This window comes from Polypterus senegalus, chromosome 13 (genome assembly GCF_016835505.1).
Source record: "Polypterus senegalus isolate Bchr_013 chromosome 13, ASM1683550v1, whole genome shotgun sequence".
Classification (NCBI taxonomy): Eukaryota; Metazoa; Chordata; class Cladistia; order Polypteriformes; family Polypteridae; genus Polypterus; species Polypterus senegalus.
In genome coordinates this window covers 91,408,049-91,435,814 of record NC_053166.1, presented here as the reverse complement: position 1 = coordinate 91,435,814, position 27,766 = coordinate 91,408,049, and the positions used below count along the sequence as shown (strand labels likewise).

At 38.2% G+C, this 27,766-nt stretch overlaps 1 protein-coding gene across 11 annotated transcripts in view; it reads left to right on the top strand.

The window, feature by feature from the left end:
• The window catches only part of atp2b3b (ATPase plasma membrane Ca2+ transporting 3b), a 577,105-nt gene that overhangs the window by 133,381 nt on the left and 415,958 nt on the right, over positions 1-27,766 (top strand). For all 11 annotated transcript variants that reach the window (XM_039774297.1, XM_039774295.1, XM_039774293.1 and 8 more), the window contains exon 2: positions 2,665-3,344. In XM_039774297.1, the coding sequence (XP_039630231.1) occupies positions 3,128-3,344 (217 nt within the window). In that variant the 5' untranslated portion in view covers positions 2,665-3,127. The remainder of the gene's footprint in view (positions 1-2,664; positions 3,345-27,766) is intronic.

Below are 27,766 nucleotides of genomic sequence, written 5' to 3'. Positions count from 1 at the left end.
ACCATGTTCAAAGTCAGTTAAATCACCTTTCTTCCTCATTCTGATGCTTGGTCTGAACTTCAGCAGGTCATCTTCACCATGTCTACATGCCAAAATGCATTGAGTTGCTGCCATGTGATTGGCTGATTAGATATTTGTGTTAACAAACAGTTGAACAGGTGTACATAATAATATTGGCCATTGAGTTTATATGTGAATATGTACTGTACACACAATATATAAACTTGATTGGTAAAAGGATGACACCTGGTCTGGACTTGCTGTTTGCTCTGTGCTCAGTGCTGCAGTGATACACTTTGACCGGTTAAATCTTAATTTGGGTGATCAGTTTGAAATGGGAATTAATTTTGAAGATTGTTCAGAATAGTATATTACTCATAAACTTTATACTGAAGATCACTTAAGGAGTGAATTGAATTGACTGCAAACTTTATACATCATATACAATTGAATGTAGTGCCAATCCAATGAAAGACTCATTCTACTTTTGAAGCCACAGGGAAGATTGCATAGCCATGTCACAACCAAACTGATCTCTGAGTTGGATGACAAGACAGTCATTGAACAATATCTAAAACAGTTCTTCTTTTATAATTTTCAGTTTTAGCAGATGTAGAAATGCAGTAGTCTGCAGAATTTTAAAAGAATCCTGAAATTAATACTGATTTCTAAAATCAGCTATTAATGAGACTGCTAAAAACAAGTGTACAGTATTACCGATCTGGAGCACGGCCATTTGCTGTATTTTACTTTGAGCATTTTCTTCTGAAGTCTGAATAATCAATCACCTCCCATTTAAAAATGAGTTATTCATGATTTTAATAGCTTTTGACACCAAGAGACACTGGGCGTAGTGTCGCAGTCAAACATTCTCCTGACTCATTGCTCACAGAGATGGTAAATGTGCATTGCTGTCTTTTAAGGGGATGGCATTATGCCAGAGGACTTTGTGAGTATGTGTTGGTGAGTGTATTTCTTCAGTATTATTTTTTTTTATTCCACAGAAGTGAATGGTGGTCGTAATCGATGTGAAGTCAGTAACAATGGCAGATGTGCTTCATTTTATATGCAGCATATGTTTTGATTTAATTTGCCAAGATAACCACTGAAATTCTGGAGTATGTTGAGACGGATTTTAGAAATTTTAACAAAGCTATTTGATGCTTTCATTGACATTATAATGAAGAAGTGACTGCCCAGAGTATCATGATGATTAATGTTATGAAAGGGGTTTAACATGGACCCGAAGAGAAGATTCTGCACCAGATATGTTGTAAGTATTAGGGTGTCCCAGTGGGCAAGTGTGCCGAAGATAACATTTGTTGTCTAAGTAATTTAAGGCCATATTTTGACAACACATTCCCAATTCCCCTAAAATTTTGATTTCCCCAAAGTACCAGTATTAGCAGTGTTGCTTGGTAACTTTTTTCATATACAGTATTTCTTATATAGTACTTTATACTAAAATCTACCCTTAAACAATTTCCATATGCACCATTGTGTGTCAGGTTTTTGCCTGTGCCTCATCCTTCAAAGCACTTCTTTCACTTTTTTTTTTTTGTTCCCAAATCAAATTCCTTATTTGTAATTTGTTTGCAATCTGATGTTGTGAAAAGCTAATTGTCTGGAAGAACCTTGAATCTGAGCTACTTCTCCTGCAGAGTTAAGGCAGTACTGGCATGACCCACTGGAAGGGGTATTTGGGACAGACCCACTAAGTTGGCATTGGGTACCTGCAGTGCCTCCCCTAGTCAAACTGGGGATCTAAACGAAATCTTCTGCTAGCTTTAGTGTAGTGTCAACTGATATAACATTAGGTAGTTTACTGAAAGTTGGACAAATTTAGATTTCTAAACACAACTGCAATTGCAGCACAAACTGCTTCTTCATGCTTTCATTTTTTTTTCCTGAGCAACTAGTGCTGACTTGAAGATGTCTGTTTGCTTGTTAAAAGAAAATTACCACAACAGGTGACTGTCAACAATGTTAATTTGGATGATTCATGAAACAACAATAGCCCCAATTCAGTTAAGCTGCAGACCTCCAGAACTCTGGTACTTTGAGAAGGTTGTTGCTTTACATTATATTTCAATAATGTTATGCGATATGCCTGGTTACACTATGGTTAAGATTAGGGTTGTGGGAGAGTTATGTGACTCAAATCAAGTAAAGCAAGTGACGAAAACATGCAATCCAATTGGCTGTCCAGCGGAAGTTCTAAATTGCATTAGTCCTCTGGTCTTAGTCCTCATGCACAGTGTTTGAAATGCATATAGGAAGGTGGCGGCTATAGGTACCTGTAAATCTCCAGTACTTGGGGAGTACCAGTTATAGATAAGTCTGGTCTGTCCTGTTTAACTGGTTATAATTGGAATGTTTCTGAGGACAAGAGGATAGATAATTAGATAAATTAAATAAGTAACAACACACAGAAATATTGAGTCATATTATTATTTTAAAAAGCATTGTTATAAGAAGAAATGCATTATGTTTTGTAGTATGGTTAATTTATGAATAGAATCTAAAGGTTAATCCATATCTTATTTATAAATGTCATAAAACAACAATGTACTGTACCTTAAAGTGGCAATAACTAAAATGATTTAAAAAAATGTGACGAATATTAAAGTTTGTATATTTTGTCTGTGTATTTTTACATTTCAGGGTTCTCCAGAGCAGCAGAGATATCAGATGCGCTAACCCCTGACACCTGACTGACTATCTTCCACCCTCACCCCTCCTATTTAATAAAATAAATAAATAAAAAATCCATAAAAGTAGAAGTGACAGTACTAGACTACTCATGGATTGGGACAGAGCTAGCTCTGTGTCAGGCAGTGCCATTTTCATGACTAATTAACTGCCTTTAATTAAAATAAACCCTCACCCCCACCAAAGTTCAAATACACAATTCCATATTTCAATAAAAAAATAAATGCAACATTAGAATAATAAAAGGCAAACCCAAGGCTATTGTTGCTTTTGGGAATATCACAGACAATAAAACTAATAAAAAAAAAAAATTAACTAACTTGCTGGAACACCAGTGAAACACAACATTTTGCAGAATTCAATTCAGGCTGTTCACAACGGGAACCCAGTAGTTTAGTCAAATTGGGACAAAAATATGGGTGACCTAGCAAACAGTGCTGTGGAGGTATACCCCAAAAAACAGCGGGGTGGTGGGGGTGGTGAACCCAACCATGCAGGGGGTTTTGGGTGCACCCTGGAGGAGCTGCGCAATCTCATGGAGCTGCGGGGGGCTGATGCACTTCAGAAAGTAGAGGACTGCTATGGAGACATCAACGGACTCTGCTACCGGTTAAAAACTTCAACAAATGAAGGTAAGGCTACCTGTGCTTTTAATTCTAATTATGTATGTGAGCAGTAATGGTTGCTTTTTACAGAGACAAAACTGCTCTATAGCATTGCTCTAAGAAAAAGAAAGGATAGCAGCTTTCTTTTTATAGAAAAGTTAACAGTCTAAACATTTGTTAATTTTGAGATTTTTTTTTATATTTTGGAATTTGAAGACATAATTTAATAAAACTTATAATGAACTAATGGGGTCTGGTATAATGTTTTGGCACACAGGTATAACATGGTATTTGTTTTGTTTTTTGTTATATGTTAGTATTGACAGTATATTGAATTGTGAGTCAATACTTGTGGCGTATTACTGAAAGATGTGCTGATAAAAACACATTTGATCGATACAATTTGCACATCCACGGTAACGATTCTTACAAAATAACCTGACACTGCAATCTCTAATTCAATGAATCATTACAACTGAAGGACTTCATATGGTGCCATTTTGCTGCATTCCTCCATTGCAACATGGTACAGTGACACATTTTGACTGATTTTCCTCTCTTGCAGTGAACATACATATACAAATTTACATCTACCCTTTATAAAGGAAAAAAGTATAACAAATTAAGATAAATCTGTAATATTTGATGCAACTGTTTAATCACTTGTGTGAACAAGAAGGTTCAGCAATACAACAAACTTTGCAGGGGTGCAATGGGTTTTCTTGGCTAGGTGGGTGGTGTTTGTGTTATTAGAATTCAATAAAACTCACAGTATTTTCAGTTTATAATATATAGTGTATCCCTGTATATATGCAACAGATAAAAGTAAACAGCTTTCACCCTTCACAACTCAGCTCCCTAGGTTAGCACTATTGCTTACCAAGTTCAAAGCCAAGCAGAAGCTGCATCAATGAAGCACATGTCTGACGACAACTATAAGTTCACAAGCTTACACATACAGGAAACCTTAAACATAGGACTACATATACCATCCAGTTCTTTGGAAGTTCATGAAATAAAACAAAACTAAACAATTAAAATAAAAAGTTCAAGAATGACTTATCATACAGTTAGAAGAACTACTAAAATAATGTTGTTAATGCACTATCAGCTTAAATAATTAGCTATTAAAACACTTAACCATACATAATGTAAAACTACATCAACGATGGTGTACGATATTGCTGAAGTCAAACACAGATATAAAAATGTAATAAACCTCCATGTTTACCACTAGAGGAGCTAAATTCAAGGGTCTGGGAACCACCTGCCAAAATATTTGCTATCTCTTGCCCTATGTGTACTTTCAGATACTTTTTTCTGTATTTGGGTGATGACCTTATCATCAGACTTCTACTAATTATTGTATAGATCTATGTTTTATAACACTGCATGGATTTAATTATTTTTTATTTGATACTTATTCAATAATATTCTTACTTTCCTTTCTTGGAACTTTCTCTTTGATGTCTTATAAACTACTTTCAGCTTCATTGTTTGTATGAAATTATGCTATATAAATATGGTTTGCTTTTATAGAATCGGATAACTTGCTTATATCCAGATGTTAAAACTTGTAGAGACTTACCCAAGAAGATTAAAAATTGGATTTGCTGCCATAGGGGCTACTACAAAGTTCTGAATAATACTTATATGAATATGAGATGTCAGTTTTTGGTTATTAATAAATTTGAAAAACCTTTCTGAAAGCATGTTTTCACTTTGTCATTATGTGTTACTGATTATAGTTTATTGGACAAAAACTGCAAATTTAACCATTCAACAGAATAATGTTTGCAGAAAATGAAGGGGCCTGAATACTTTCTGAATTCACTGTATGTGCATTATCTCATGCATGAGCCCCATCTTGATGAAACAAGAAGTGGAAGAATGTGAAGAGCACTTAATTTTCTGTTACACCCAAAACCTCAGCTCACTTAATGATAAACCTCTGCTTATTTATCAGTAGGTGACTGTGGGATGTAATTTACATTACACTAGTTGCCACTGTAAAGCTTGATGTCATCTTACTGCTGACTGTGTGCATTGGCAATAAGTTGTGGATGTGGTAAATTCTGCAATGGTAAATGATTTAGGAAGCAGCTTCCGTGGGATTCTACAAAAAATAGATCTCTTCAGTCTTCCATTAAATGCAGATAAGATACCAGACTAACAGTTTACATTTCAAGTTCAAGATTGTTGTTGCATGTATAAAGTTCAGTTTGAGCAACATGCAACAATATTTAGTACCAACTCCTTAAACTGTATACTCAGAGTTTTTTTAATCTTACACATCTCGGTACATTATTTCTTTCATGGCTCCCATGCTTCCTTCACACTTGATGACATGCTTAGAATATGCTCATGTATGGTTTCTAATGCAAAGTTGATTTTGGATTCACTTTTTCTGAACTGCAACCCCATGTTCAGACCAGACAATATTATCAAATACCATGTTATTGATGAAAATAAAGCCGTGTGCCAAAAATCAAATATCTTTACCAAGCTTTATACATTAATTCTTTACTTTAATTTGGCATTTCATTACAAACTTTTAGACTTTAGAAAAATGGTCTGCAAACCTTTACAACATTCTTTCATGATGCTAGTTAGCAAAGCATGTACATGAAGACTCTGTTGAAAATTAAAGGGGGTTTGTGTTCAAGTTGTACACCTTGGTGCACTTCTTTATGCCAGGGTTTCTGGGAATCTAGAGAAGTCTAATTAGTTTTGTAGCTGAAGCGGATATATTTTTGCCATTTGGTACACTGTATTAATCCCTGAGGGGAAATTGTCTTTTCAAATGACCTTTGGAGCGGAGGGTCAGAAATTGTACAGTACCCCTGGAGCAATATACAGTCAAAACGTAATACTCCAGTCAATAGACAAGATGGCTATTAGTTTTCTAAACAAGCCTCTTAGTCTGAATTAGCTTCTTTTTTTGTAAATTTTTATGTTTCCTAGGTAAAGACAAACCACTTCCATTAGATACCGGGCTAGGCCACAGAAGTCTTCTTTATTTTGTGAACAAAATGCCAATATAATGCATTGTTATATACAGACTTCTTGTAATTTCCTTACTGACTAGCACTGCATCTCACCTCCTTGCAACTGCTGTCCTCTCAGGTAAATAACATCATTAGATGCATTTTCAGATCTGTATAACATCTACGTGTTAACACAAACTTAGAATTAAAATTATTAGCATTTTTTATTTGCCAGAAGCCTCTACCCTAGGTGACTTAGAGAATTGGTATACATTTCAGTTAAATTTCACCTCAGAATAACAAAGTGACTTTCTCAGGGTCATTCAGTGAGTTAGGAGCAGTCAGATGCAGCTTTGCGCTTTAAATCCCAAAGCTACTGCTGCTATGCCAGACAGCCTGCAAAAATAAACAAATAAATAAATTAAGAATTTAACACTTTACATTTACATAATATGCAGCCAAGGTATGAGTACTTCTTCAGAGAAGACAATCACTGGCCAGTAGAAGCTCTCTGCATAAAGCTGTTTTGCTAGCAGACATATCTTCAACCTTGAGTGCTGCCAAGTGGCGTTTGTAATTTATCTTCTGGTGAGCTGTAATGTACATTTTCTGAGTTTCCTCTTCCCATTTCAGTCATAATATACTTATACAATATATTACAAGGGCAGAATCTTTTAAAGCTTTACTTTATACACAAGGTAGGAGTACAAAAGAGGGGAAAAAGACAGCGTAAAAGAGTGCTCGACTAGACAAATGTTGCCAGGTACTCAGTACAAACAAAGTGGTACAGAGCAATATAAACTCCATAATCCACCTCAGAAATACAGGGAGAAATCCTTCTTGAAATAAGAGAACATTTTTGTCACAGGGATCACATTGCATTCTTAAACAAATCACCATTTCATTCTTTGCATATGATGTTGGTTGTTTCTGGTTTGAAAAACTTGCTAATATGTACAAAAAAAAAAATCTTTAACATATGGCAGGCTACTTAGCAGGACACTAACACATTAAGAATACCTGAACTTAGCCTGTGCTATTGTATGCAGTGAGAGTCCTTTTAAAATCATGAATCTATTGGGATTTCACAAATCTGTTACTACCTACTTATATTTATGGTTATTTACTGCATGGAGCCTGTTATGGATCTTTCTAGAACCTTCATGTGGAAGGGTCTTTTTGGAGCCAAAAATGGTTCCCCTATGGTATCATTCTGAAGAACCAGTCTGGCACCTTTATATTTACGAGTGTGTTATACATTTTACCACACAATGTTTTTCAAATAGAGGGGCTAAATAAAAAGATGCTGTCGAGGTTAAACTTTACCACAGCTGTCAAAACAACAACAACAAAAAAAAAAGGTAAATTGCAGCAAAATGTTATTCAATAAGCATGTAGAATATTAATAAATTAAACCATGGAAGCCGTTAATGGGAATTCGTGACACTGTTGTGTTGATTACCCTTTGTGCTAAATTTATTTAATGTATTATTTGTGACTCAATTTTCATTATTCTGGGATGTGGAGAGACACTGCAACAAATAAATTAATACATCCTTGATGAATCAATATGGTCTTTTCTAAATCTGGTGCCATGGCTAGAACACCAGAGAAGGCAGAACATCTGTACTAACATCTATGCACTTTTTGCATTTCACCTCTATCTCCTTATCCTTTAAGTTGCCCTTTCTTCAGCTAAAAAGCCAAAGCCTCCTGTTTCATTTCTTAGTTTGCCTTCCTGTTGCTCCTGTCATACCTTTAACTACTTTGTAGTTTTATTGCCATGGGGTCCTAGTTAACATTACTGCCTTTTGTCTGGCTAAACCATTTGAAGAGCAAGATAGCCCAAACATCATGATGTGCTTTTCCCCAGTCCAGTAGGATTCCAATGCTTTTCAATGGTGTACAACACCAAGGCAGATATAAAGAGTGGGCCACTGGATAATGGTTGTATGTTTGTGCACTCTACATCCAGCTGTGCTTGCATATGCTTTAGTCATCTAGTCCATTGCCTACCATCATCTGGATTTCTCTAACAAAAGACTTCAGGATTACTTAAAAGAAGTGGAGCAGAGGACTTTTATGACATGTTGTTTGTTTGACTATCCTGGTTCTGTTTACAGTTGACATTCAACTGTATAAGTCTCAGAAAGGCATTAAGGAAATATGATGTAAACGATAGAAAAGGGAGAACATGACAATTGAGGGGAAGCCAGCTCATTGATCTATTAGCAATACTGAGTTGAATGGGTTGTACCGGGAATGTCTTTTCTAACTTGCTTTCGTTTCTGAGCCAGGCTTTGGCCATTGATTTGTGAGCCTGAAAGCTTCCTTCATCTTAGGTGTGCCAGCACTTCACAGAACGATGCTTTTTATACTGCACGTGCCCAGCTTTAAAAAAAAAAAAACAGCAAAGTGTTTCTTTTTGCAACCTGACCTTCAGTTGCTTCCTAGAACAATGAATAAACCTCTGAACTGTACTGTTCTATTTTTGTTCTTTCTTTATATGTCAGAACTCTCTCAGCCTTATTTATCATTGCCACTATATTGTTGGTTCTTTGTGTGGAGTATGAATAAGGTGTGCTAAGCAGCTGGAGCCCACCAGGAGGCAATCTTATACAGCTTGTTGTTTTGCCAGTCTGGGGGTCAAAGGAGGATTCATGCTGTGCGGAAGTAGACAAGGGAATGAAAGAGGGAGAGATCATGAAGGAAAGAAACAGAGAAAGACAAAGAAAGAGAAAAAGCCCTACAGTTACAGCTTGACTGCCTTCAAGCCCTGGCTTAAAGGAATGGAAGAGATTACATTTGGTGTCATTTTATTTTTGGTTTATTATTTACTGCTTCATGCTGTGCTTGTATATTCTAGCTCTACAGAAAGCATTTTATAACTGATGACACCAGGTGTCTTTCCTTAGTTCACAGATTATTTTATATAGTAAGATTGTTTCCCACAGAGAACATAAAATATTAGAAACAAAACAACAACAACTGATTTTCCCTGCGGCTTGAACATTTCTTCTTATACACATACACTAGAAGAAGTGGAAAACATGCCGAAGGGAGACTTACATTCAACGTGTGATGTATATGGTGATAAGGAGTTCAAACACACTTTAGAGGTTCTGATGTCATAATATTCAAAGAAGCCTCATCTGGCAGCAATAAGGAAGCTTTTCAGTGTACTCTGAAATGTATTATTATTATTCAAAACATGCCATATAAGCTTTGACAGACTGATAACTAATTCAAATTGTGTAGCTTCACCTCCCCTTATGACCAAGAGTAGAATAAAGCCAATCCATAAATTGATTGTCCTTTCATCATACCCTTGTGTTTTTGCTTTCCTTTTTAATTGCCAAACAGATTGCGTTCCTTTGCACTGTCCCAAGGTGACGAGAAAGAGAGGTCTCTGTGGTCGAAAACTGCTCTGAATAGGAGAGCAAAACCTCTGTAGAAAGGTACAGTTAGATTCATGTATATTACTGTTCCTATTCACAGTAGAAGATTATACAGTACCTGAACAAATGGGCACTGAACTTGGAGGGGCCAACAATATCAGACAACACCAATTAGTGCTGTGTCCTTCAAGTGTCTTGACGTAGGAGTGTGTGTACTAAGTGGCCAGTACTCTCCTACCCTCCTGTAAAAGTACAGGTCTAATGGTCTTAAATGGCAAAATCATTACATATAGGAGTATAGCATCATTAAAGATAATGCTTTTGATGACACAATGGGAAAAGAATAACATTTTTGAACACTGCCACTGACAAGTGATGATTGTAAGTGAAATTTAGTCTGTACACTTGATACACCAAAATCTGATAAGATGGCAAACTCTGGACAAATGGAACATTTTTAAATAGTTAAAGAACAGATTATTCTTAATTTAATTTTCTTTTTACGGTTAATTAGGTCTGTTCAAGGACGATAAAGAGGTACCTGCATTTAGCAGTGAGAATGCAATACACATAATAGTAGAAAATATTAATTACTAGTAAAACCAATAGAAAAAAACTTTTTTTTTGTACCTGTTTACTGAACTACAGATATATAGAACAGAAGCTTATCCTACAGAACACAAGTCAGAAGCCAACCCAGGTCACAGGGCAATTTATGAACCAACTGTCGACCTACTGTCTGAGACTGTCCAGCCCCTTTGCTCCTTCTCTGTTGCCACATGGGAAGAGGTGGAGGACATCATCAGGAAAATGAAACTGTCTACCAGTTCCCTGGACCCTTTCCCCTCAGCTTTACTGAGGGCCAACGTCTCTGCCGTCTCTCCACTTACCACCAGGATCATAAACCAGTCCCTTTTGGCTGGCCATATTCCTTCTTCACTAAAAACTGCTGTCATCAGACCCCTACTGAAAAAACCCACCCTGGATTCTGAAGTTCTCTCCAATTATAGGCCCATCTCCAATCTTCCATTTCTCTCTAAAGTTCTGGAAAAAATAGTCGTAATTCAACTTCATGACCACCTCAAACTGAATAATCTGTTTGAAAAGTTTCAGTCTGGTTTCCGCCCTAGCCATAGCACCGAAACAGCCCTGGTTAGGGTCACCAATGATCTTCTGATAACAGCAGATACTGGTTCCCCTTCTCTACTCATCCTCCTTGACCTGACAGCTGCTTTTGACACAATAGACCACAACATTCTCCTTCACCGCCTGAAATACACCATTGGACATTCTGGAAATGTTCACAATTGGTTCATATCTTACCTGACCGGCAGAACTGAGCACGTCGCCCTGGGCAGCGCAAAATCTCATATCCACAACGTCACTTGTGGTGTCCCACAGGACTCTGTGCTAGGCCCCATCCTTTTTACCATCTACATTTTCCCCCTTGGAAGTGTCATTAGCAGACATGGTTTATCTTTTCACTGCTATGCTGATGACACTCAGATTTACCTCAGGACTACCCCAACCTCCTCTACTGCTCCTCTGCCAATATCTACATTGACTACCTGCCTGAAGGAGATAGAGGCGTAGATGAGGCTCAATTTTCTTCAGCTAAACAGATCCAAAACAGAAGCCATCTTAGTTGGCACATCACACCATCTCCGCTCTTCTACCATCACCAGTATCACTTTCGCTGGCCAAAACATTCCCCTTTCCACATCTGTCACCAATCTGGGTGTTAAAATGGACCTTCAACTCACCTTTGATGCCCACATCAAACACCTCTGTAAGTCTTCCTTCTACCACCTCAAGAATATTGCTAAACTCCAACCAACTCTCACCCTGGAAGATGCAGAGAAGCTCGTCCATGCCTTTGTCTCCTCCAGGTTGGATTACTGTAACGCGCTCCTCATCAGGATTCCTGGCAAGAGTATTTAGAGACTCTAGTATATTCAGAATTGCGCTGCCAGGATCCTGATGAGGGTGTGAAAGCATGACCATATCACCCCAATCCTGAAAACCCTTCACTGGCTCCCTGTTCCACTCAGAATTGAGTTCAAGGTCATTCTCCTCACTCATCAGTGCATCTATGGACATGCCCCCCTTTACTTACAGGAACTCCTTACCCCTCATACCTCCTCACGCACTCTCTGCTCTGTACACACTAACACTCTCCAAGTCCCTAGAACCAAGCTTCGCAGTATGGGTGATAGGGCTTTTTCATCTGTGGCGCCGAGACTGTGGAACGCCCTCCCTGATTACCTGAGAGCCCCACACTTAGCTGATGTTTTTAAACGGAATCTAAAAGCTCATCTTTTTAGAATGATATTTTGTTAAAATATACATAGATTTTCTTGTTTTATTATTTTTGTTTTTTACTCTGTAGCACTTTGAGATTTCTAAAATATGAAGTGCAATATAAATAAAATGTATTATTATTATTATTATTATTCTAACATGCTTGTCTGAAAGGTCTGGATGGATAGTGTGATAATAATGCAACACAGACATCATAAAGATTTGGGGCAGCCACCCATATATTGTTTTCCTGGCTGCAAAAGTTGAATTTTAGTAGCACAATGTGCATAGAACAGAGTCCAAAACAGAACTGATTATCAATGACAAAGATGGAGGCTTTAAAGGCCCTAAAATGAAGTGATGTCATCAAAACAGCCAGAATCAGAAGTGATGTCTTCTGGACCAGATGCGACATCAGCAAAGGCCCCAGCACCGGAAGTGATGTCTTTTGGTCTGGAAGTGACGTCACCAAAGGGGTCATCACCAGAAGTGATGTCTTCTGAGGTGCCAGAACCTTGCAGGATTTCCCGGGAAAGGTCTGTAGGGAACTGAGAAAGACAGTCAGTATACTCCGCCACCTCCTGGTCAGATGTTTAATAATTATTACAGTTGCTCAGGCACTTTAGGTGCCTCCTACTCGCACGTGTGTGACAATAGTAACCCCACACAGACACGAAGACAATATGAAGACTCCATATGGAGAGTGACCAATCCAAGGCATAAACCTAGGTCTCTAGAGCAGCCAGTCAGCAGGGCTAACTTCTGCAGCTAGATGCGCCATGGCAGCTTAATGTGAACAGATAGGTATTTAATATTGAATTTATTAGGTATTACATTGTATTACTTTTTACTACCACTGCATTCTGGAATATGTTTAACTTTTGTGTTCACTCTTGCAAAAACCTGAAGATAATTTAATGAGAATACTTCCTTTGCTTTCATGGCAACTCTTTCCTGCTGTTATACTGTAATCCTGTTGAACTGTCACAGAGTAAATATATCTAAGAAAATTCCTCTTTACATTCATCCTTAATCTGGAAAAAGAAACATGCAATGACCAGTTTGCGTAATAATTATTTTATTGCATTCCATATGAAAGATAATCTAGTGATCAGAAATAAAAAAAGACGATTGTTTTGTGCAATCCCAACAGTGGCACAAGGCTGATGAGGAGTTTATGCAATTTCTACCTGCTGATTTGTGTTCAGGCAGGAAATGCAAGCACTGATTTTCTTAATTTAGATATATGTTTGTCTAGAGTGCATTGAAAAACATAATTCATCTTGTTTATGAAAAAGAAATACAAAGTAAAAGGCAGACTCAGGGTTGAATACAACAATGTACAACAAGGGCTTCTCCTTTCTTGACTTCAGAATGCTTTTTTAAGTTGTCTGTGTTTTTACCATGCCTTTTCTTGCCACAAATAAAAAGGCTCCTTTAAGTTGGCAGACTGGTGCAGATTACAGAATCTGTTACAATATTCTATATGTACATCAAGTTGGAAAAGGGATTTTTTGTTCAATTACAAATTCATTAAAAAAATCAAGCAAATTTTAAACTGAGCCATCTTCTCATAGTCTGAATAAAAGTGCTTTGCCAACAGACTTGCACATAAGCTTTTCCGTGTAAAAAACAAACAAAACAAAAAAAAGATATAAAGCTAAATTAAACTGAAGGCCAACGTAAGAGGCAATAAATGTTTTTGAGAGAACAAAAGGGTCAAAACCAAACATACTCATGAAAAAAAGGGCACAAAGAAAAACTTTGAATACTTTGGAGATTTGATATCCGCAGATCGAATAAGGATTTACACTCGCACTTTTATCCCATTGTATCAGTTACACATGGGTTCTGACCTCAGAGGCCATGCCTCTCGCAATGCTGGAAGCATACCTAATGATTGAAATAATGGTATGAGACTGACAACAGGCTAACATAACATGAACCTGTACTTCACTTATGTAACAAATGAGACCATGGAAAACACTTCAGCCTACATGTTATTCCTTCCAAATGTTCAGTGGAATACTTTAATTAAGATAAATAACAAATGTATCTACTCAAAATTACAACACTGAAATAATGCAATTTAATCTTCTTGTTATAAACGCCTAATGCTCAATGCATCATCCAAACTGAAAAGAGCAGAAACACACTGGAAAGGCCCAAAGAACCATAAATATTGATGAATAAGGCACAGTCAGAATAAAATCTGAAAATATTTGTACTGTAACACAAGCACAAACAGGCAGGTAAAAGGCTGGAGTTTCGGAATGGAAACCCTCATTTAATAAGTGATGGATTTTTTAGATGTAAAACCAAAGGAAAAGGATTTTAATGATCTGGGGTAAGCAGGTCTGGAGGACACATGTAGCTCCAGTAAATGCAGGTTCTAGAATGAACTTCTTCTTCTGGCTGACCATGCCAGATGGAAAGGATGGGACTTCTGGGAGTGAGGCAGATGTGAGGTCAGAGAGCCTCTGTGTTTTTCTTGTGTCTCAAGCTCTGGAAGCCAACTTGATGCTCTGGTTATTTACCATTAAAAAAATATGCTCCCATAGCATAGGTGCGTGACAGTATATATATATATATATATATATATATATATATATATATATATATATATATATATATATATATATATATATATATATACAGTATGCAGGTATATATATATACTGTCGGAGATGGCTGGGGTGGCGACCAGGCCGGGAAGCCTAGGAAGACTGGAGGAGGGCTTACGCAGACCACGTGGGGGCGACCGCCCTGGTTCCTTTGGGGGCCACGGGTACAGAGCTTAGAAGCTCAACCCTGTAGGGGCCTGTGGTCACCGCAAGGGGGCACCCCCGTGCCTTTGGAGCCCTAGAACTCAGCACTTCCGCCACACCCAGAAGGGCCGGGGAGAAGAAGAATGGGGACATCCAGAGTGCTTCCGGGTACGCAGCTGGCACTTCCGCCACACTGGGGCGTGTCGGTGGGAGGTTGCCGGACCACACCTGGAGCACACCTGGATGCTTATAAAAGGGTCCTCCTACCTTCATTGAATGGCGAGAGTCGGGAGCGGAGTGGACTGAGCTTGCTGGAGGAGGCAAGGAGGCAGCCTGAAGAGGAAGAAAGGCATTGTGTGGCCAGGACTTTGGGGACTTTGGGGGTTTGTGGTCACTTGACTTTTGTATATAGTGTAAATAAACGTGTTTGTGGGTGACATGAACGTGTCTGCCTGTCTGTGTCTGGGCCAGCCGCCACAATAAATATATATATTTATATTTATATTTAAATATTTATATATTCATAGGATTTATTGCAATCTGATTATTTGGGTGGTTACCTACCAGTGCCTGTCAAATAATAGAAGGAGTACATGACACATGTTCCCCACTAACTGTGGCTCATCAGGTGTAATCACATTGCTTCCCCTTGCAGGGATTGAACCTCAGATGTCAGAGCCTGAAGTAGAGCCTCAGACCTTGCGTCATGATGACTGGTTCACTTATTCAAGAGGGTGAATCAGATTGCGATCAGACCTATAGATTGTGGCACACGGCTGGGGGTGGTACCCAGCTGGGACGCCCATGAGGACCGGAGGAGGGCTTTCGCCTCCTCCAGACCATGAGGGGGCGGCCGCCTTGGTTGCACTGAAGACCACCCCTGTAGGGGCCCGTGGTCACCGCCAGGGGGGCGCCCCGGTGCCTGGAGAGCCCTGGACCTCAGCACTTCCGCCACACCAGGAAGTGCTAGGGGGAAGAAGACTGGGGACACGCAGAGGGCTTCCGGATGCGCAGCCGGCACTTCTGCCACACAGGAGAGTGTCCACGGAGGAGTGTCGGGAAGCACCTGGAGCCCATCTGGGCTTGTATAAAAGAGGCTGCCTCCCTTCATTCGATGACTGGAGTCGGGCGAGGAGTGGACAAAGTCTTGCGAGAGAGGAGTGGAGGCGGCCTGAAGAAAGGCACTGGAGAGAGAGGCCTGGACTTTGGGGGATCGGTGCTGGAAGCACTGGGTTGTGCACGAACTTTGTAAATAGAACTGTAAATAAATATGTGTGTGTTGGGTGAGAAAACATTGTCCGCCTGTCTGTGTCCAGGGCTCGTTCCACAAGATGTAATACTTTGATCTTCACAAGCTCAAGTAAGTGTACCAGCCTCTGTGGCACAACATTAAGAGCTGACTTCCGGGGTTCGATCCCTGAAAGGGAAAGCAAAGGTACTTTGCAATATATATATATATATATATATTGTCACAAAATGAGACAAAGACAGATAAAGGTTTAGGGCAGCCACCCATATAATTTGGTATCCTGGCTGCAAAAGTCATTTTCAATACAACTAGCACTGAAGTGCATACAATGGAGTCCAAAACCAGACTGCGGGAGAAGGGAAAAGGGTAGGCTTTTAAAGGGGAAGACAGGAAGTGAGGTCATAAGGATCGGGCACGTGTTCATTATTCATTGGATAGGCCCGGATGTGACATTAGGGGGGTCGGAGCTGGTAAGGTCTGTTTCCATTGGTTCGGTCCCAGAAGTGATGTCAAGAGAGCCAGGTGGAGCCTCCGGGTTTGGTCTACAGGGAAGTGAGAAAGAGAGTTAGTGCACTCTGCCACATCCCGGCATGCCTCAGAACTGCCTTCACTCGAGCCCTTTAGCTGCCTCCCATGCGCACGTGCGTGACAATATATACTAATAAAAGGCAAAGCCCTCACTGACTGACTGACTGACTGACTCACTGACTCACTCACTGGCTGACTCATCACTAATTCTCCAACTTCTTTTTTCAAGCTCATGTTTACTCTGACTGATCTGTCATAATTGTGAAGGACAGAGACCACATGCAGCTGGCTGCAATGCATCATTCACTTTTACCACTAGTCCAGTAAAGTCTTCGAATGCCAAAAGGTAATATGTTTTCTGCACACATGATATACATTTATATGTTAAACGGGTCTTTTGGGGAGACTTCTCAGCCATAATCAGCTTATCCACTGTAAATGAAGGCTTGGTGGTGGTCAGGCAATGTTGACAAGACCACCAGTGTTCTTACATTACCATTCCTACTTTGAGTTCTGCCTTCATGAGTCATTGGGCTTATTCAGAAATTTCACACTCAGTGAGCTATCTAATCGCTCACACCTTAATTGAAGTCTAATTCATTCATAGTTGTCTATGATGCTGCGAGACTAGTGACAACCAGACACTGTATCAGCACCAGGAGTAAGGCAGGAACAAACTCTGGACATTGCACCATTTACTTGCAGGGGCTGTCCACACACTCACACATCTGCATACACACAAGACCAAACAACAATTATACACAGGTCCAAATATCAGTTACCAATTAATGAATCATGCAAATCTTTATGAATCCCCCAGGAGAAGGAGTACCTAACAGTCTACAAGAATTCTCTGATCATTTACAGCAAAAGCTGCTCTTTAGTCAAAAGATGGTTGCATTTCACTCATATGAGACTTGTGGTACAACACAAGTCAAGGCTGTTTCTTTCTTGTGACTAGAGTGTAAGTAAAAATAAACAGTTCTTAGCCTTACATTGTTTGTCTGACTTTAGACAGATAATGTAAATTTCAAAAAAGCTAAGAATTCTTAAAATATTTACACTTGAAATTGATTCTTATCAATAAAGGTCTATTAATTGCTGCTTTAAAGAAACTGCAAAAGGAACTGGCCGGGAATAGTGATTTAACTGTATTGCGTGTGAACATTGCAAGCAGTGTGAATTTTTCAACATGCACATGCATGTAAGCAGAGGTCAGCAAGACAGCATGTTAAAGGGACAAGGGTAAAACATCAAAATAGGGTAGCATACAAAGAGAAGACATCGAAATATTAAAGCATTATTAGTCATGACCTTAAGCAGTAGGACTGGTGGATTTTGCAGACTGTAAATTCCTGAACTATACAGCAGTTAAGGCAACACATGAACATCAATCAACAAGATAGGACTTGAATATTAAGGTATTGTGGTAGACAGACAGCAAATGAGCAAGCGAGAGAGAGCAGAGAATGGTGACTGTTCTCTTTTAATCAACTTCTTCAAATATTATATACAAGAATTTTCCCATTTAGAGGTAGAGTTCCAAATACTCCCCTCCTACTCTTTCAGTCTCTATCCTCTAAGAAGTGCTTGGCTATATAAAATTTTTTCCTTAAACAATCTTTGAATGTTATTAGTTGAGGTTTACATTTAAAAGAGGCCATGTTTCTCAGCTCATGTAACGTGAAGAATTCCTAGCACAGTGGTTCTCAGACTCAGTCTCAGACTGTGGTACTACAGTCGTCTGCTGGCATTAAACATCTGGCTGAAAAGGCTTCTGTGATGGACAAAACATGAGGTTCGTGGACAACTGGGATCTGTTCTGGGAGAGGCTGCGTTTCTTCAAGTGGGAAGGTCTGCATTCTAATCGCGCCTTAGTCCTCTCCGAAAACATCTCTAAGGTAATTTGTCTCTCTTGACGATGCACTTTTAATTCTAGTTATTTCCATAATGCCTTGCTAGGACATGATAACTCTATAGTGAACTCTTCTTCAAAAGTGTACTGCATCAATACTTTAATAACCATCCTTAGTTCATGTAAAAAATCCAGACAGTGTGGCATAAATGCGAATTATTTAGTTACAATTTCACCACTAGATGTGCACGTTATTAAAACTATAAAAACAGACTATAGATTAAATAAAAAATCTGCACAAAGCTGTGCTAATACGAATAACTTAATTACCAATTAGCAATTTAGTTCTGCACTTCCAAGACCTTAAATATGACCATAATAAATGTTAAGAGCATTAACCAACAAGATGTTTTCTATCAACGATCTTGTTAATGATAAGAAAATCTATTTTATTACATGAAGTGAAATTTAGCTTAGCTCTGATGGTGCGACTGTTTTAATTGAGTCCGCACCTCTGAATTACAAATTTATTCATGCAGATCGCCAAGGTAAGAAAGGCAGCGGTTTAGCAAATATTTACTCAAGCCGGTTAAAGTGTAAATATGTCGGCTTTGGTACATTCAAGTCTTTTGAGTATCTTCCAGTTGTTATTCATAGAGTTTCTTAGTCTCTAGTATTGACCGTGTATATTCCTCTTTAATATAATGTGTCTTTCTTTGAGGTATTCTCAGATTTATTGTCAATTATAATTACTAGCTATAACAGGTACCTAATAGTTGGTGACTTTAATTGTCATATCAATAACCAGTGTGACCTGAAAGCAAAAGAATTCATGAACCTCCTGCACTCTCTTGATCTGAGCCAGCACGTTAGTCAGCCAACACACAAAGGAGGGCACACGTTGAATTTAGTGATTACTAAAGGACGAAATGTTGATGTGAGACAGATCATGGATATTAGTTTATCACACCATTTTCTCCTACTATTTAATAAAGAAATACTGATAGATAAAATTAATGAGAATAAAAAAATGCTTCTTTGATTCATCTGCAGCTTCAAAGTTTACAAACATTTTAGGCAACCAGTCCATTTGTAATGCTTACTACAATAGTGATAATAATGTAAATAATTAGGTGGAAAATTTAAATGTTAAAGTGAGAGCTGCTGCTGAACAAGTTGGTCCTGAAAAGACAGGTAAAAAATCTTCCAGCAGTGTTATACCATGGAAGACCCAAAGAGTGTCTGATTTAAAAAAAGGATGCTGGAGGGCTGAGAGTAAATGGAGAAAAACTAACTTGATTATCCACCATGAGATACTGAAGGCTAAAATAACAGAATACAACAACATCGTCTTGAGAGGCAGTGCTATTTCTCTAAAATTATAAATAATAATGCTAGCAATCCGAGAGTTTTATTCTCTACTATTGATCTTTTGCTAAACCCAGGTTACTCAATGGATTGCCTCTGAAAAACTTCTATATTGCTCCTATATTTTTAATCACAAAATTAATGATATTAGAAATAATATAGTACAACCCCCCAATACTGATCCTCTTAAACCCTGCTATTCCATTTTATGCAAATTAAATTCTTTCACCAGGATAGATTTACCTGATTTATATAAAATAATTTCTCAACTGAGACCCTCTTCCTGAGTCCTTGATCTAATACCAATAAGTTTTTTCAAAGAAGAATCTGATGTACTAACTGAAAGTGTTCTTCACATAGTAAATTCATCATTAAATATAGGGTCTTCTGAGGCTGTCTTAAGATTGCTCTTGTTAAACCCCTGCTCAAGAAAAATAATCTCAACTCCTCTATTTTTGAAAGTTTTAGACCTAGTTCGACCTGCCTTTCTTTAGTAAAATCCTAGAAAAGACAGTCATTATGTAGCTAAATGATCATTTGAATAAACATGCTGTTCTTGACAAGTTTCAGTCAGGTTTTAGAACAAATCACAGTACAGAAACTGCACTCATTAAAGTAGTAAATGACTTGTGGATAAATGCAGACAGAGGCCTTTATCTGTTCTCATTCTCTAGATTTGAGTGCCACGTTTGATACCATTGATCACAATATTATTAAAAATCGTCTTAGTCAGTGGATGGGCCTCTCTGGCAGGGTCTTAAATTGGTTTGACTCTTACTTGATAGGTAGAAAATTCTTTGTTAGTTGTGGTAATTATACTTCAAAGACACATTATATTCTATCTGGTGTTCCACAAGGATCTATCCTGGGTCCACTGCTCTTTATGATCTATATGCGATCTACACGACACACAACTGTATTTATCAATAGCACCTGATGATCCCGACTCTCTTGTCTCACTGACACAATGTCTGTTTTGTGTTTCTGAATGGATGAGTTGTAATTTTCTCAAACTAAATAAGGAGAATTCGGAAATCTTAATAATTGGCAAAAATATAGTGAGCGTATAAGAAATAAACTTGACAACTTAGGCTTGAAAGTTAAGACAAAGGTAAAGAATTTAGAGGTAATTTTTGGATCTGACCTAATTTTTAAATCACATATTAATCAGATTACTAGGACAGCATTTTCACCTAAGAAGTACAGCAAAAATTAGGCCCCTTATAACTTTGCAAGATGCTGAAAAATTACTTCATGCTTTTGTTTTTGGTTGACTAGGACAACCCAAAAAAGACATCAATTGATTGCAACTAGTGCAGAATGCAGCTGCCAGAATCTTAACTAGGAAAAGAAAATCTTAGCACATCTCTCCAATTTTCATGTCACTACATTGGTTAACCATGCCGTTTAGAATTGATTTTAAAATACTGCTTATGGTTTACAAATCTTTGAATAATCTTGCTCAATCCTATATCTCAGCATGCCTTCCACCTTACATTCCAAATTGTAACCTTAGATCTTCAAATGTGTGTCTGCTTAGAATTCCAAGAGCTAAACTTAAAAGAAGTGGTGAGGTAGCCTTCTGCTGTTATACACCTAAAATATGGAATAGTTTAGTGATAGAAATTCACCAGGCTAATATGGTGGAGCACTTTAAAAAACTGCTAAAAACCTATTATTTTAAAATGGCTTTCTCATAGCTTCATTTTAGTGTAACCATGATATTCTGTATATGCATTTAATTATTTTTTTGATGGCTCCAAAATCCATACTAACCCCTACTTTCTCTGCTGTTCTCTTTGCTGTTTTTTGTTGTGGCGATCTACACCACTACCACCTGATCAAAGCACCGAGCAGTCCCTACATTGATGGATTGAAGGCCAGAGGTCAACAAGACTATAGCGCTAATTCTTCCATGTGAAGCCTGAAAACCAGGAAAACTGATTTAGATCATTTATGTTAGGTAGAATGCCTAGTAGGGGCTGGGTGGTCTCATGGCCTTGGAACCCCTGCAGATTTTGCTTTTTTCTCTAGCCATATGGAGTTTTTTGTTTGTTTTTTCTGTCCTCTCTGGCCATCGGACCTTACTTTATTCTTTGTTAATTAGTATTGCCTAATTTTCACATTTTTTTCTTTCTTCATCTTGTAAAGCACTTTGAGCATCATCATTTGCATGCAAACATGCTATAGAAATAAATGTTGTTGTGAATATACAATATAACCAAAACACCTGAAAAAGCAGAATGAAAATTATGATAATGATGGAAATCTTAAACACCAAGGTAAGCACCACACTGAATTATACTCATGTGGAATACCTAAAAGTCTGCAACATTTTAATTAACATTTACCAAAGTTAGTTTTGTATCTTCTACACTTACCTTGAAACACAGAAGCTATGAATGAAATAACAGCTTTTATAATTAGGCTAGAAGTCCAATTAAAAGCAGAAGCAGGCTGAAAGAAAATCCCATAACCAGATGGAGTACCCAGGGACTTTGGGGTCCCCTGACTTTAAGAACTACTGTCCAAGTACAAGCTAAAATAATTTGTGTGGGTTAATGGATCTAGTGTAAAAATATGTAAAAAATAGCACAGTTATCACATATACTTATGAATTTGTATCCTCTCAAAACACAATTCACAGTGTACTAATTATGGATTTCCTGCCCACTACAGAATGTTCCAGAAACAATTAAACATTTCTAGCAATTTTAAAAAGTTTGGATTTTAGAGAGTCAGGAGGGTACTACCAAGATAATCTCTGGTGTCTCATAGATTTATGGAGATTACAAAAGGAATTAGAGAGTTTCTGGATGAAAGCCTTGTAGATGGATAGCAGTGGTCTGAAAAAGGATCCTAAAACAGACAAGATGCCTGTGTATCTGAGCCTACTGAGAGGTTATATTCTCAGAGAATGAGATAAAATTTAGTGTAATTAGAGGCCTTAAATAAATATTGGTAGAGATGTTTAGGCTACATTTATCTAAAGACTTCAACTGCAGCCCAGCTGAGTTTAAAAATACTGAATACTAATAATAGTTCAAGTAAAAAAAGTAATTTAGGTGTTTGCCTATACTGTAAACCCAACTGAATGAATTTGGAGGTTAATAAAAAGGAAAATATTGAAGGGCTTGTACTTCTTGCAGCTGTCAAATTCAGTCGCATTGTTTTATTGGTTTCTGATATAGATGTAGTGATAATTTTGTAGTTTCACTCACAACACAGCAGCATTACACCTATGTTGTACCTCTAAGAGGCAAGTTCTATGAAGAAATTTAAGATGTTGTACTGGTATCTGTTGTTTTTGTTCCTGATTATCTGTAGAAACTATTTTTTGTTTAGGGAAGGGGAAAAAGGCAAAACCTTTACTATTTCTGGTGTCCCATTCACCTACCACCAATATTTTTACTCTGTTTCTTTAAAACTATTCACCATTTTGATTTAAGATACTTATTGCACAAACTATGAGAAAAAAAGGCACAAAACATATAGCGAAGAATTTTAAATTAGCAGACAAATCCACAAAGCATGTGTGTAGACTTCATACAGACAGTGACTCAGTTAAAAATCATTCCCAGGCCCCTGAACCTTTAAGACAGTATTGCTAAGCACTACATCACTGTAATATTTTTGAGAGATTCTAATTCACCCTAATTCACATGTAAAAAGACCTACTGTGCCATTACCTGACCACTGTATAAGATGACAAAAAATTTGAGGCAAGATTTTCTAAGTTAAGGATGGATTTTCCCCACCAGAGGTAAGGCTCAGGAGTGATGAAGTCAGGGTGGCTCCGACTCTTGGGTAATCACTCATAAAGAACACGGAGCATATGCAGACTTAAAAAGCAATTACATAATTACAAAATGAATAAAAAATATGTACAAATATGTTTTGGGTATATGTAAATACACATAAAATATGAAATATAATGCTATAAAAGCAAGAAGAATAGTTAAAATACACATAAATGCAAGGTAACACAGACTACTGTCGAAAAGAATTTCTTAACACCGATTTTTCCAATCAGTGATTTAAATGAAAATATGATAAAAAAAAATAAAAGTGAAAAAGTAAATATATATTGTGGGTGAAAACTGAATATCGATAAAGAAGATGAATAAATACTACAGGATGCTCAGTATATATATATATATATATATATATATAGGGGTGGGCAAATGTAGGTTCACAGTTGTGAGTATGTGAAACAGTTTATTCTTGTATTTATTTATTTATTACTGTATTATTTATTTGTATTGTTCTTGTATTATTATTAAAGTGTGCTTGAGAGTAGCAATCATAACCTTTTTCCATACGAGCAACTGTAAACCTACTTTTGCCCACCCGTGTGTATATGTACAGTATATATACTAGTAATGGCGGACTGCACAATAACATGCAGTGAATACACTTGACTTACAGTTTTCAGACTGTTTCTCTGTATGTTTAGCATTCGTTTGCCACTTCATGAGCAGCTTGTTTTCTCTATTCTACCAGTCTGCTTCTTCTTTATTTTTGTCGGCATCTTTTTGCATTAAAATTAATTAGGTTAGTTTTTGTGTTGCAATTACTTTTACGTTATTTTTAATTTTTCACTTAAGCTGGCACATAAGTGTTCAATCTTCCTCAAGAATGATTTAGCCATATGCTGAGACTGCAGAGAGTTGATTCTACAATAAAATAAAAATAAAATAAAAATAAAGAGTAAGAGTAATCATCACCCCAAAAGCAGACAGTAGAGGTCACGTAGTATATGTGTACCAAATTTCAAGTCAATAGGTAAAAACGGTTTGTGAGTTACAGGTGATTTAAAATCTAGGACAGATACACGGACAGCCACGGTAGTGTATTATATAAGAAGATACAGTGAGAGACAATCGGCAGTTCAACCCGACCAGGACATTCCTAAAATGGAAGGATGGGGGAAGGCAGCAACTTGTTGATGCTGCCTTCCCCAAAATGCTAGGTTACAGTTTCCCTGGAGTGTAGCGGTGAAATACTTCCGGGATGATCAAAGAACTTAAATTCTCCATCTGACCTGGTAATTCTGGTAAGTCATGTTGTAGGAAGAACAGAAGCACTTCCGGCTCAAGGACTGTTTAAAGGACTGCTGGGAACCCAGCAAGCGAGCCTGAGTCAGGAGGTGGAAAACAGAGCTTCCCGGGAGGTGTGGAGGAGAGAATTGAGAGTATTGTGGTGACTAGTGAATTACTTGCCGGCGTTATTGTGGATGTGGTGCTTTGAGGGCAGTATTATTAAGAAGAAAATAATTAAATATCTTCTTAGTGTTTTTACTTTGTGTCCTGTGCATCTGTATGTTGGGGTTAAAGGGGCAACAGCGACCCCTAGAATCTTACAAAATATATATAGATACATATATATTGTGACAAGCGGCTGGGGATGGCACCCAGCCAGGATGCCCGGAAGGACCGGAGGAGGGATTGTGCCTTCTTCAGACCATGAGGGGGTGACTGCCCTGGTGGCTTTGGGGACCACGGGAACTGAGCATGGAAGCTCAACCCTATAGGGGCCCGTGGTCACTGCCAGGGGGCGTCCCAATGCCGGAGGAGCCCTGGCCCTCAGCACTTCCGCCACACCTGAAAGTGCTGGGGGGAAGAACACCAGGGACACCCAGAATGCTTCCGGGTGCACAACCAGTACTTCCGCCACACTGAGGAGTACCAGCAGAAGCTAATTGGGAGGCACCTGGAGTACGTCCGGGTGGGGATAAAAGGGGCCGCCTCCCTCCATTCGAGGGCTGGAATCGGGAGTGCATTGGACAAAGTCTTGGTAGAGAGGAGTGGAGGCAGCCTGAAGAAGGAAGAGACATTGTAGATGCCTGGACTTTGGGGGAGTTTTGGGGTTGTGTGCACCCTTGCATATAGTAGGAAAATATGAATAAACGTGTGTTGGGTAAACCATCGCTGTCCACCTGTCTGTGTCCAGGCCCTACTTTCTTTATGGCCTGGATGTGCTTCCTGAAAGACATGGAGTGGTACTAGAAGCATTCCTGGGTCTGACATGAAAGGGAGCCTACAGCCTCACATCAATGAGTCAGAGTCGGGAGGCAGCAGGCAAAACTCAGCAGAGGATGGAAGGAGGAAGATTTGAAAGATTTATTGTTTTGTATTGTTTTGTGGCTGAATACTGGAGAGGATTGTGGAGAAGTGAAGGAAGAGACTAAAAAGCCTTTATTTTATCCTAATAATGTGTGCTGCTTGGCTTTGCGTTGCAGTCTCCCTATGTCCTTCCCCTCTAAGAGCCTACTGACCAGGAAAGACATCATTAACAAATCTCTCCAGGCTGCCCATCTGTCCACACATTCCTTTATAATTTACACCCACCAAACAAGATTCTCCTTCATTGTTGCCCCATTCACTGATAACTGAATACAACCCATTAATAACTACCGTGCAACAAATACACACAAAGCCCAGGTTAAAAACAGTCACAGGTACAAGCTGTAAAATTATGGCCTAAATCCTTGAAGAATAATGAATGATACAATAACTGAGCTATTCGCTTAATCCCAAAGTGAATAAAGCAAAACAATCTTATCAGAAAGAACACAATTCAAAGAGATGTGAAGTGTTTCTGGGCATAAAGTGGAGAAACCATATTCTTGTACAACTGGTAACCCTTTGTCAATGTCAGTTGGTCATCAGTAGTTGAATCACTGCAGATGCCAAGAAGATGAAGTATCAAGAAGGAAAATAAGCTCTGAAGTCTCACATATAAAGAAATGACCTGGACATGCTTGAGTGAAACATGTAGTTCTATTTCAAAGGGTTACAGCTGTCTATCATTGTCTTGTTCATTATTTGTCAATGGATGGTTACTTTTATGCGCAGAACATTTCACAAATATATTAAAAGGTGAACAGCCAACAACAGCAATAATCAGGTCAAGCACTGGCCAAAAATGGTGTATCACCACATCACTGTCAGCAGAGCTGAGCTGAAAATATAGTGGAGGACACAATGATGTGTCAGAACTTTGACTCAATGAGATGACTCAGAAGAAAATCAATTAGGAAATGAATTATTGGTTTTGCCTTTTGCCTAATTCAACGGTTTTGATTCTGATGCTGTGCCAGTAATGTAAGCAATGTACCAACTCTCTTTAATATCCCCAACAATTCTACTCTCTACTCCCAAAAAGATCTTAAACATAAAACTCTACTACAGAATTTGTGCCCTGGGACAGTCTGTTTGTCCTACCAAACATGTTTCAAACAACAAGTACTATGAGTAACTTTAGTTTATAAAGGTTTTGTTTCATGTTAAATACATGATCCCTGGCGTGGACTGAGTGCCTCATTCAACTGTGTCAAATCTTTCTGTTAGAATCCATATTTTTGTCTTATCAACACTTGACTTTCTCTTTCACTGCAGTTCTTTTAACTGAAAAAAAGATAACAAGAAAATTGCAGCTCTTAGGATACAAAATGTAGAGAAAGGAAGCTACACAGAGAGCCATAAACATCTCGTATGAGTGCCTCAGGTACTACAAACAGACTCAAGGGAAAGTAATGTAAAATTCTGCAAGATAATTATGGATCATTCACAGTTCTTTACAGCTCCTTTGAAAAATGTCTGTCTCCTGCCACAGGCATAACTCTTAACTCCCTCTTGTGTCAAGGACTCATAGATTTTCCTTTCTTCTCCTGAATGATATATTTTCTTCTCATACTCATGGCTTGACTCTGTTTGCAGTAGAATTCGTTATTTAATATTTGCCTGGAAATGTTCCTCTTCATTTATTATCTACCACTTTAAAACCATTTTCTAATCTTAGTGCTCTTTTCTCTCAGCTTTTGGGAAGACTAACCTCAATAATTTCTCTCTGTATTTCTTCTTTGATAATATATATAGTTTTGACATCTTGTAATGTTGCTACTATTTTTAGAAAAGCTCTTATTGCAAAGAAAAAAATATTCTATGCATAACTACTAGCCTTCTTTCCAAATGCAGAACTGTCTTAAAATTG